The sequence below is a fragment of the Arvicanthis niloticus genome, chromosome 6, assembly GCF_011762505.2.
Source record: "Arvicanthis niloticus isolate mArvNil1 chromosome 6, mArvNil1.pat.X, whole genome shotgun sequence".
In the NCBI taxonomy this organism is placed as follows: Eukaryota; Metazoa; Chordata; class Mammalia; order Rodentia; family Muridae; genus Arvicanthis; species Arvicanthis niloticus.
The window spans coordinates 52,843,015-52,855,143 of NC_047663.1; the positions used below are offsets into that span (position 1 = coordinate 52,843,015).

General features: G+C 45.6%; 1 protein-coding gene across 8 annotated transcripts in view; it reads left to right on the forward strand.

The window, feature by feature from the left end:
- Positions 1-2,844, forward strand: part of Pfas (phosphoribosylformylglycinamidine synthase) — a 29,012-nt gene extending 26,168 nt beyond the window's left edge. For 7 of the 8 annotated variants that reach the window (XM_076936553.1, XM_034505154.2, XM_076936557.1 and 4 more), the window contains 2 exons: positions 534-857; positions 946-2,844. In XM_076936553.1, the coding sequence (XP_076792668.1) occupies positions 534-857; positions 946-1,256 (635 nt within the window). In that variant the 3' untranslated portion in view covers positions 1,257-2,844. The remainder of the gene's footprint in view (positions 1-533; positions 858-945) is intronic. The other variant, XR_013111251.1, reaches the window with a different exon arrangement.
- The last annotated feature ends 9,285 nt before the right edge of the window (positions 2,845-12,129 follow it).

A 12,129-nucleotide genomic window follows, 5' to 3' on the forward strand; every position in this document is an offset into this window, starting at 1 on the left:
GCCAGCAGGAGGATGTCTGACTTTCCAGAGTTGTACAAGCCTAGAGGGCATGTCTCATCTGAGCAGTTGGCTGCTCTTCAGCTTGATCAGATTGTCCTGTTCTGTGGAGAGATGGTTCAGTACAACTCGATCAAGAGAGGGCAAAAGGTCAGGTTTTTTGTGCGTGAAATCTTTTCCTTTTTTTAATGAGGTATGGTTTCATGAAGCCCAGGCTGTTCAAACTCACAAAGTAGCCTTGGAAGCCATCTTTCCATAGCCTTTCAAGTGTTGGGATTTACAGGTGTTAAATCTTACTGTTGAATCTTAGACAACTACATAGCATTGAAAAAAAATATTGGCTTAGCATAAAGAAGTTCATGGATCCCCTGTCAGATTATCTGGTTGAAGCAGATCAGACTGTTTCTTCCCTCGTTTGTCCCGAGGTCTGAAGAAAAGACCTGATTCTAGAATAGAGGGCTGTTATTTCCCTTCACTCCTTGCTTCTGCTTTTTCAGGCCTTTTACATCTCACTCTGGCTTACCTGTTCTTCCTAGGTTGGGCAGCTGCAGTGACCTTCAATCCACAGGCCAGGGAAGAGCTGGGACGCTTCCGCAGGCGGCCGGACACCTTCAGCCTGGGCGTGTGCAATGGCTGTCAGCTGCTGGCTCTTTTGGGCTGGGTGGGAAGTGATCCCAATGAAGAGCAAGTTGAGCCAGGTCATGACTCCCAGCCAGCACAGCCAGGCCTCCTGCTCCGCCACAATCTGTCTGGGCGGTTTGAGTCCCGATGGGCCACTGTACGAGTGGAGCCGGGGCCAGCCCTGATGCTTCGAGGGATGGAAGGTTCTGTGCTGCCTGTGTGGAGTGCTCACGGGGAAGGTTAGGCCGAGGAAGTCAGGGGAGGGTTTGCAGGCTGGGGCTGGCCCTGAAGGAACTTGGCCTCCACTCTTTTCTCCTTCATTTCCAGGTTACATGGCGTTTTCTTCTCCTGAACTCCAAGCCAAGATCGAGGCCAAGGGCTTGGTTCCTCTGCACTGGGCAGACGATGATGGGAACCCCACAGAGCAGTACCCTTTGAACCCCAATGGGTCTCCAGGGGGCATAGCTGGCATCTGCTCCCAAGATGGTCGCCATCTGGCACTCATGCCACACCCTGAGCGGGCTGTGAGGCTTTGGCAGTGGGCATGGCGACCCTCTCCCTTTGATAGTCTTTCCACCTCCCCGTGGCTGCAGCTCTTCATCAATGCTCGGAACTGGACCCAAGAGGACAGCTGCTGAGGAGGCTGCATGACCACCCTGGCCCACAGCTCATCCTTTGAGTCTGCTGCCTTCTTTCCCCATTGCCTTCAGGGTATCCCTGTGTGATTTCCAAAAGCATCCTAGGCAGCAAGAACCAAAATGCTGGGATGGCCTCAGCTGCATTGCTCATTTTAGCCTTGCCCCTGCAGGAGCTGCTTTCAGTTCTTGAGTTTAACATGGATCTCCAGCAAGTAACTTCAGGCTCCAAGGACAGCTGACAGTGCAGGGGGTGGGCAAAGATTTATTGGCAATCCTTCCTGTGATCATCACCTTCTTATCCCTCATTCTATTGGTTAGAGATCTGAGTGAGCTTTCATGTCCCCTTTTCTTTGGCTTTGTAAGACCGGCTTTCAGTCTATAGCCCAGGCTGGCCCTAAACTCGGAATTCTTTAGCGTCAGCCTCTGGTGGGTGCCACAATGCTTGGCATTGGCTTAGGGCCTAAGAATAATGTACATCAGCCCTGCCAACCTCTGCTCTCACCTGAAAAGAGCAGCTTTCTGGTTCCCTTTTCAGACACGCTCTCCTAGTTGTTAGGAATCATTGCTTCTGGCCATGCTTAAGGGGCTGACCTGTGCCTACTTCAGATTACATTCCTGATTTTTTTAAATGTATGTATATTTTAAATTTTTATTTAATGTATGGGTACTCTGCTGCATATACATCAGCAGTCCAGAAGAGGGCACCAGATGAGCCTCTCCAGCTCCAAAAAAAAAAAGAGAATGGCAGCTTTTTTTGTTGTTGTTTGTTTGTTTGTTTGTTTGTTTGTTTTTAAGATGTATTTCTTTTATTTCTATAGATACACTGTCACTAAGTTCAGATACACCAGAAGGGAACCAAATCCCATTACAGATGGCTGTGAGCTGCCATGTGATTGCTGGACCTTTGGAAGTGCAGTCGGTGCTCTTAACTACTGAGGCATCTCTCCAGACTCATTCCTGATTCTTCTCCTAATTTAGCAGCTACCTTAAAGTAGTTGACACTTGCCTTCCCAGAGCAGAGCCCTGAGCTATTGGAGTTTGTTTGTTTTTGTTGTTTTGTCTTTTCAAGACAGGTTTTTTTTCTATTCAGCCCTGGCTGTCTTGGAACTTACTCTGTAGACTGGCCTGGCCTCGGACTCAGAGATCTGAGTGCTGGGGTTAAAGGCATGTGCTACTACCTGACCATTCAGTTTTCTTGTTCCTTGACAGGCACTGCCCTAATGGAGTCTTACAGTCTTAATAGAGTTGAAATAATAGCTACTTAGCTTGTACCACCAAGCTAAATAGATACTGGTTAATTTATGTGTAACATACAGATTAAGGTATTTGAGAGGAGTTTTCCAGTTAACAAAGGAAAGTTTAATGATAAACTGTCTATGAGTGGTTACAATTGAAAAGGACAGCAAGGTGCTCTACCCACTCAGCTACATCTGCTTTTGATGATCCTGCAGTCACATGTCTTGGTAATAGCTGTTTTTGCTGACAGCCACCTCCCATCATCCCTTGCTTCCTACTTGTATGGTAGACTCAGGTAGCCCCCTAAGAAGCTCTATGTCATGATTAAAGGAGTTTCCTTATTAAAAACTGACTTACATGTTGGATCTCTAAATATTTCAGGGTTTGGGGGAATGCAGTACACTTGTGCTTATGCAGAAGTAGTACCCCAAAAAGGTACTAATGGTGACTAGGTGTTAAGTTGCAAGTTGTATGCCCATCTGGGTGGTAGAACACTTGCCTGGTATTTGTTTCCTGCGTTTCATCTCCCTCCCTTCAGCACCACAAAAGGAAGACATTTGGAGATGGGAAAGTCAGATCTTTTTCCTTATTGCATTGCAAAGAAACTTTTCCTAACTAGGATGATTCTAAGGATTTTGTTTGTATTTTTAAGACCCATATGTTTTCCTGACTGCCTTTGAACTCATGTAGCTGAGAGTAATCTTGAAATCGTGGTCTTCTACCAAATGCTGGGTTCTGACCTAAGCAGCATTTTGTACATGTGAACATTCCCTTTGATGCTGTAGAAGAATATATATTTTGCTTATGGTGGTGCACGCTTTTAATCCCAACACTCAGGAGGCAGAGGCAGGTGGATCTTCGTAAGTTCATGGCCGGCCTGGTCTCCAGGGTGAGTTCCAGGCCAGTCAGGGCACTGTCTCAAATTTATATATTTATAATGTAAACATTTATGAAGATGTTTTAAACCTGAGTGGGCAAAATGGCTTAGTGCAGAGGTTTCGACCTTTCCAGTGCTGTAACCCTTTAATGCAGTTCCTTATATTATTGTGGCCCCAACCATAAAATCTTGGTTGCTATGTTATAACTGATTTTGCTGCTGTTAAAAATCATAATGTGCTGGGCAGTGGTAGCGCACGCCTTTAATCCCAGCACTTGGGAGGCAGAGGCAGGCAGATTTCTGAGTTTGAGGCCAGCCTGGTCAACAGAGTGAATTCCAGGACAGCCAGGGCTACACAGAGAAACCCTGTCTCGAAAAACTAAACAAACAAACAAAATCATAATGTAAATGTCTGTTTTCTGATGGCCTTAGGCCCCAAGAGGGTCATGACCCACAGGTGAGAACTGCTGGCTTAGTGGGTAAAGGTATTTGCCATCAAGCCTAATGGCTTGAGTTCAATCCCTGAAACTCACATGGTAAAAGGGAAGAACCAGCTCTCCACAGTTGTCTGATGGCTTACATTTAAGTGCTGTGGTACACCCCTTCAATCACATAATCAGTGATACTTTACTCTTTGTTAGTGGAATATTTCAAATTAATGGGAAAAGATCCATGTCCACTAGTGGTAAGAGATGCCAAGTGGTCCAATGGAAGCATGCTGTGCATACCAGGGCTGATGAGCCATACTCGGTCCTGTGTTCTTTTAGATTTATTTTACGTGTGTGTGTGTGTGTGTGTGTGTGTGTGTGTGTGTGTGTGTGTGTGTGTGGTTTGCCTGTATTTGTGCCTGCCTGGGTATCAGAAGAGGGCCTCATATCCCCTGGATCTGGAGTTACCAATGGTCGCAAACTACTATGTGGATACTAGAAATTGAAACCAGGTCCTCTGCAAGAACAAGTGCTCTCAATTGCTGAGCCATCTCTCCGGGATTCACACCTGAACCTTTAAACACCCTTTACAATTAAACACTCTTTACAATAGCATCTAAATGTCTTAAGCAAGTCCTGTCCTAGGTTTCATCTTCTTAACAAATTTCTAAACAAGTCCTCGGTTCCACACAAGGTTGTCACAGCGGCACAGACACCTCAGCCCAAGACACCATTGCAATCCCACATTAAACAGTGCTTTAGTCAAAGATCTGTCTCCCGCAGGGCGGTGGTGGCCCACGCCTTTAATCTCAGCACTTGGGAGGCAGAGGCAGAGGCAGAGGCAGGCAGATTTCTGAGTTCGAGGCCAGCCTGGTCTACAGAGTGAGTTCCAGGACAGCCAGGGCTACACAGAGAAACCCTGTCTTGAAAAACAAACAAACAAACAAAAAGATCTGTCTCCCAAGCACAATGTAGACTCCATGGCCAGGAAGTCTGTCCTAACAGTGTCTGGCACCTACCAGGTGACTGGTAAGTCATTATGTTGAATAAATGAGTGGATATAAATGCTGAAAAACTGGCATCGGCTTTAAGATGTTTTAAGTTACATTTATTTATGGTGGCAGGGTAAGATAGAGGCACAACTGCCTTACAGCTCATGTGAATGTCAAGACAAGTTACAGAAGCTGGCTCAGAGGCAAGTGCTTTTGCCCACTGAGCAGTTCTAAATAGTTTTTTTGTTGTTTTGTTTTTAAATATTTGTCTTTGGGCCTGGAGAGATGGCTTAGTGGTTAAGAGCACTGGCTGTTCTTGCAGAGGATGTGGGTTCAATTCCCAGTAATTCCCAGCACCCACATGGTGGCTCACACTTGTCTATTCCAGAAGATCTGGCACCCTCAGACATGCAAACAGAACACCAATGCACATAAAAGTAAGTAAACAAAAAGATGGTAATGTAAAATAAACCATGTAACTATTTTTTAAGATTTATTTATTTATGTAAATGACTGTTCTATCTGTATATACATCTGCATGCCAGAGTGCCATAAAATAGAAATAAAAAGGTGGTAATATAAAATAAACCATGTAACTATTTCTTTTAAAAGATTTATTTATGTAAATAAATGCGCTATTTGTATATACATCTGCATGCCAGAAGAGGACATCAGATCCCAGGAGAGGTGGTTGTGAGCCACCGTGTAGTTGCTGGGAATTGAACTCAGGACCTCTGGAAGAGCAGACAGTGCTCTTAACCACTGAGCCATCTCACCAGACACCCATGTGGCTATTTCCTCCCTTTTGTTTTTTTTTAAAAGGATTTTTTTTCCTTAATAGAAAGTGTTTCCAGTGGACTGGGTTTATAGGTAGATTGGCTCTGCAGTTCCCCTTTCTACCTCCTTTGTTGGTTTGTCCAGTCATTCTGTGTCATCAGGACAATGAAGGACACTAACATGACATTAGTTTCTCTTTCTTGTCCTTTCTCCCTTTGTATCTCTCCTCTTCTCTACCTTGTATCTCTTCAGTTTTATAGGAGAATAGATACATCAATACATCACAGAATTAGGCACATAACTGTCACTTTCGGTCTGTGCCCAGGTACAGGATAAGAGGGCCAAGTGGGGACTACCAGATGAAAGCTGCTTTCTCTAGGAATGCCTCAACAGGGTACCCTCTGCTCTGTAGCACCACTCTACACTTCCCCACTGGGATCTCGCTCTCTCTCTCTCTCTCTCTCTCTCTCTCTCTCTCTCTCTCTCTCTCTCTCTCTCTCTCCCAGGAAAGGATGTAGATACTAGGCAGCAGTGAGCCTGTGGACTGATGGACACTTGGGGGCAGCAAACAGCTAGAGGTGAAGCTAAGGAATTGCTGGCTAGGCCTGGGCATTTTTTTTTCTTTGTTGTTGTTGTTGTTTTCGAGACAGGGTTTCTCTGTGTAGCCCTGGCTGTCCTGGAACTCACTCTCTCACTCTGTAGGCTGGCCTCAAACTCAGAAATCCGCCTGCCTCTGCCTCCCAAGTGCTGGGATTAAAGGCGTGCGCCACCACCGCCCGGCAGCCTGGGCATTTCTAGGGCTTAGTCCAGATAAGCTAGTCATTAGAATTGCCTTTGGCACAGGGTCACCCAGCACAAACAGACATGAGTGACAACATCTGTCTGTTTGGCTTCAGGAGCAGGAAGGGTGGGACAGAGGGCTGTCTGTGAAACTGGGGCCTGTCCAGGTAAGGGTTATAAAGAAACAGCATTGCATTGTGCCACAGTGGAGGGAAGCCAACTTGGAATAAGTGATTTCTTTTACTTTGAGAGGACTCAACAGCACAGGGTTCTGGAGGCAAGAACACAACAGTTTGCCTGCATAAAGGGCAGAGGAAGTGTGGCACCCACCACTGTAGGAGAACAATATTTGCAGAGCCTCAGAGGCTGGACAGGGTATGCTAACTAAGAAACTGAATGGTTGAAAATGTGTCTGTCTGGGCCATGAAGAGCAAACTAGAAACAGACCCAGCAAAGACCTAGCAGAACATGTTAAAGAATCAGGACGGGCTGGAGAGATGGCTCAGTGGTTACGAGCACTGACTGCTCTTCCAGAGGTCCTGAGTTCAATTCCCAGCAACCACAAGGTGGCTCACAACCATCTGTAATGGGATCTAATGTCCTCTTCTGGTGTGTCTGAAGACAGCGACAGTGTACTCATATAAATAAAAATAAATAAATCTTTAAAAAAAGAAAAAAGAATCAGGACGAGACAGTGGGAAAGCACTTGAAGAGGTGGGTGTAGGGGGTGCAAGTGTGAACAGACTTGTGATTTGGCTGTTCTGAGATAGGAGCTCGTGTAATCTATGCTGCTGTAAACTCACTGTATAGCTGAGAATGACCTTGAACTCCCAGTCCTTCATCCTCTCTCTCCAGAGGGCCGAGGTTATAGAAGTGCACTTCCACAGCTGGTTTTATGTGATGGTCAGAATCAAGCCTTGGACGGCATGTTTGACAAGTACTGAGTTATACTCTCAGCCCGAGTTGAGACCTAGAGATTATAGTAGCTGCAAAGAGGAAAAGAGGATGGGAGGTGGAGAGTCCAGTGTGAACGATATACAGTGACCACATAGCAAAAGTTGGCCTGGAAGTATAGTAGACCTTAGGGACAGAGAGAAATGGGAGGATTTGAGAACCAATGGAAACAACCAGAATCTGGGGGTGGGGGCTAAGTGTGAAGGGGGAATAAGGAAGAAGGTGGTGGAGAAGAAAGCAAGCCAGTATTGAAGCCCAGAGCCCTGGCCTGCCCCAGATCCAGATCACTGGATATACAAACATTTCACTATTGGCAAGAGGAACACATTTGGAAGCTAAGCTTATGCTTAGCTTACTGAGTTTGAGGGGTCAATGGAACATACTGGTAAAAGTATGTTAGAGGGGATGCCCAGGAGGCAGCTAGAGATTGAGGCACTGGGATGTGGGTGAATGAGGAAGTTTATCTAGGGGGAATGTGCAGCTTTGTGAGCTCAGACTGGCTACCATTGTCAGGTCTAACCGGTAGAGTGGCTTTGCATTGCCTGAGTACCCTAAGGTGCCCTGGAAAGTATCCAGGGAGACAGAAGAGAGTGTCCTTTTCCCCCTGGCCACTGAGTCCTACTAGTGCCCAGAGGCAAAGTCCTCTTTGTCACTACAGTGTGGTAGGCCCTCCCCACTCTCCCAACACCTCACCTGTGGGAACTTACAAGGAATTGACCTTGGCCAAATAAAACAGGTGAGAGAGTTCAGCTGTGTATAGCTTTATAGGCTGGATCCTGTTGGTTTCCAAAACAAATACCACCTAAGGGGTTCCCAACGGAAGGGCAGGTACGGCCACTGGCCAAGAACAAGGACCCTGGGTTGTAGGCCTAGGAACCCCCATTTACCCTGTCATTGTGGATCTTCCCATTGAGGTCCATGGGATTTTGAAGACTTGTGCCCATTCTCAGACTCCAGCAGGCTACCAGATTGAAATGTGATACCCCACACCCTATCATTCATTAGTGTGTCTTAATCTTGTCCTCTCTCCACCTCTGGAACATATGTTGAGGCAGGTAAGAGACTCGGAGGGAGAAGCATGAATCTGATGAGAAGTCTCAAGAAGGGTTTCCAGAACTGATTTAGGGGAATATGTAACTTGCTTTGGGGGGTGGGGCGGATATGAGCTGTTAGCTGCCTCCAGACCCAGGTTCCTCATGACAAAACTTACAGAGCAGTGGCCATGGGACAGTTGTCACTGAATTCCTGGTGCTGTGGTTTGGAGGGACTTGTCCTGCTGCTACTCATAATGAAGTGTGGGCCCCACTGCTGGGAGGTAGGACTCCTGACAGGCGTTTGGGTCATGGAGCTAAAGCCCACAATAATAAGTAAAAGGTCTTCACCATTTCTGCCTGGTAGTGCAACAAAGCAGATGAGAATAAAAACTTTTTGAGGGAGCGGGGTTCACATTGTAGCTAGCTTGAAACTTATTATGTAGCCTAGGATGGTTTCAAACTTGAGGCAATCCTAACTCAACTTCCAGTGTGCTGGAACTACAGGCCTTAACTAACCACACCTGCATAAAAAAAATATGAACTATGATGTTTACCTAGTGCTCGGAGGAAATGAAAATAAAATTATCTGAATAGGGCTCTGCCAGGGAAAATGCCTCCCTTCCTTTTAGGCTGGCTTTGAAGGCAATGTAAACAGAGTGGGAAAGAAAAGGTCTGCTCCATCTGCCTTCTTTATCCTTATCTGCCTAGTGGTAAAGGTTGCACATAAGGTCCTCTTCCACAGGGATGTGCCCTCATCCCTGTCACTATGCAGCCAAAGATGGCCATGGACCATGAACTTCCTTTTTTTTTAAAAAAAAAAAAAAAAACATTTGTTTTCATGGGGCTGGAGAGGTGACTCAGATGCTAAGAGCTCTTGTAGAGGACCGTGGTTTGGTTCCCAGGATCCACATGGCAGCTGGTGACCATGTGTAATTCTAGCTTCAAGGGATCAGGTGTCCTCGGTTGGCCTCCTCAGGCACCAGGCACACACCTGGTATACGTACAGATAGGCAGGCACACGTGAATACATACAAATAAGAATAATTTTTTAAGCTAAATATTTATCTTCCTTTTGTTCTCTTTTGGTTTCATATATCTGGGGGGTGGTTTGATAAGAATGGCCCCCAGGGCATCTTGTATTTGCATGCTTGGCTCCTAGAAGGTGGCTGGGAAGGATTAGAAGGTGTGGCCTTGTCAAAAAAAGTGTGTCACTGGGGGCATGCTTTGAAGTCTCAAAAGACTCTGGCTATTTCTTTTTTGTTGTTTGTTTTTTGTTTTTTCAAGACAGGGTTTCTCTGTATAGCCCTGGCTGTCCTGGAACTCACTCTGTAGACCAGGCTGGCCTCAAACTCAGAAATCCGCCTACCTCTGCCTCCCAAGGGATTAAAGGTGAGTGCCACCACTGCCAGGCGACTCTGGCTATTTCTAATTAGCTTTCTTTGTCTCCCACTTTTGGCTCGAGAGCTCTCAGCTGTGGCTCCAACCACCCACCTGCTATTTCTGAACCTCCATCATTAACCCTAACCTCTGGAGTCCTAAACCCAAAGACATCTCTTGTTTCCTTGGTCAGTGTTTTATCTCAGCCATAGAAAAGTAACTAATATAACTGTGTTCTGTTGTTTTGTGACAGTCTTGCTACACAGCCTTGGCTAGCCTGGAACTTACCCTGTAGACCAGGCTGGTCTCAAACTCATGGAGATCTACTTGCCTCTGCCTCCTGAATGCTAGAATTAGAAGACATACACCACTACACCTGGCTACTTAGTTTATTTTCTAGTTATGTATCTATGTGTGTGTGTGTGATGGTTTGTATATGTTGGGCCAGGGAGTGGCACTATTAGGAGGTGTGGCCTTGTTGGAGTAGGTGTGTCATTGTGGGTGTGGGCTATAATGCCTGGAAGACAGTATTCTGCTAGCAGCCTTTAGATGAAGATGTAGAACTCTCAACTCCTCCTGCACCATGCCTGCCTGGATGCTATCATGTTCCTACCTTGATGATAATGGACTGAACCTCTGAACCTGTAAGCCAGCCTCAGTTACATGTTGTACCTTATAAGACTTGCATTGGTCATGGTGTCTGTTCACAGCAGTAAAACCCTAGCTAAGACAGTGTGTCTGTGTGATACACATGTGTGTACAGGTGTCACAGAGTCTAGGAGAAAGTGTTGGAGCTTCTAGAACTGGACTTACAAGTGATGTCACTGGTCAATGCCTGAGATGGGTGCTAGGAATCAAACTCAGGTTCTCTGAAAAAGCAGTTATACATTCAAAAGCACTGAGCCATCTCTCCAGCGTGGCCTTGAGCTGAAGATCCTCCTGCCTCAGCCTCCTGAGTGCTGGAGTAACAGAAGTGAGCTTCCAAGCCTGATTAAACTGATTTTTTTTTCTTCAGATTTGAAGCAGGCTTTACTAAATATTAAATAGTAAGAGATCAACTTTGGTCAGGACCACTCCCTGGAACTTGCAGCTGAGTGGCCAACACTCTGGATTTTGATGAGGGTGTTTAAGCTTTATTCTACTTTAGTATGATTCTAGCACTTTCAGGAGCCTGAGGGAAGGCCATCTGGGATACTCTTCGTAAGACCTTGTCTCAAAACCAAATAAGCAAATGAATATCATATATTTGTGTGTGTGTGTGTGTCTGTGTCTGTGTGTCTGTGTGTGTCTGTGTGTGTAATAAATGGCTCAACCATTAAGAGCACTGGCTGCTCTTCCAGAGGACCCAGTTCAATTCCCAGCCCCCACATGGCGGCTCAGAACTGTAACTCCAGTTCCAGAGGGCAGCACTAGGAATGCATACAGTGCACTTATATATGCATGCACAAAATACTCATTCATAAAATAAAATTAATCTTTTTTCCTGTTTGTTTGTTTGTTTGTTTGTTTGTTTTTTGAGACAGGGGCTCTCTATGTAGCCCTGACTATCCTGGAACTCATTCTGTAGACCAGCTGGTCTTCAACTCAAAGATTCACCTGCCTCTGCCTTCTGAGTTCTGGGATTAACGATGTATACCATTATGCCTGGTAAAATAAATAAATTCTTTTAAAAGATAATAATATGCTTCTGTTTTTAGTGAAGCATGGTGGCATGCCTGAAATTCCAGCACTTGGAAGGCTGAGATAGAAGTAAGTACTACCTCAAATTCAAGGCCAGATTGGACCACATAGCAAGACCCAGTCTCAACCAGAACCAGGGGGCTGGAGAGATGGCCTACCAATGGCACCCACTGATACTGCAGAGAACCTGGTTCAACAGCATCCCACATGGTGGTCTGTAACTCCAGTTTCAGGGGTTCTGATTCCCTCTGAGAATACATACAGATCATACATACAGGTGATACACATACACACTTGTAAATAAAAGCCTCATACACATCAAGTGAAATTTAAAAATTCTTGAAAAGCAAACCGCTACCACAATGAAGCTGGAGAGATGACTCATTGAGTATGTATCCTAGCGTCCCGCTCAGGTAGATGACAACCGCTCCTGACTCCAGCTCCCAGGGGAACCATACCTTCCGGCCTCTGAGGACACCTGCACATACCTGGCTGGCTGGCTCACACACACACACAGAGTACACATACATTCAAGGATAAACAGATCTCTATGTTTGAAGCCAGCCTGATCTACATATCAAGTTCCAGGCCAGCCAAGACTACATAATGAAAAACAAACAAAACAAGCCAGTTTCTCTTGTGTTCTTACATACTTTATTTCATAATTTACAAACATTTTTCTGAGTAAGTATTCATGACCTTCACCAACATTTCAGAGAGACTCATGGTAGGACTGAA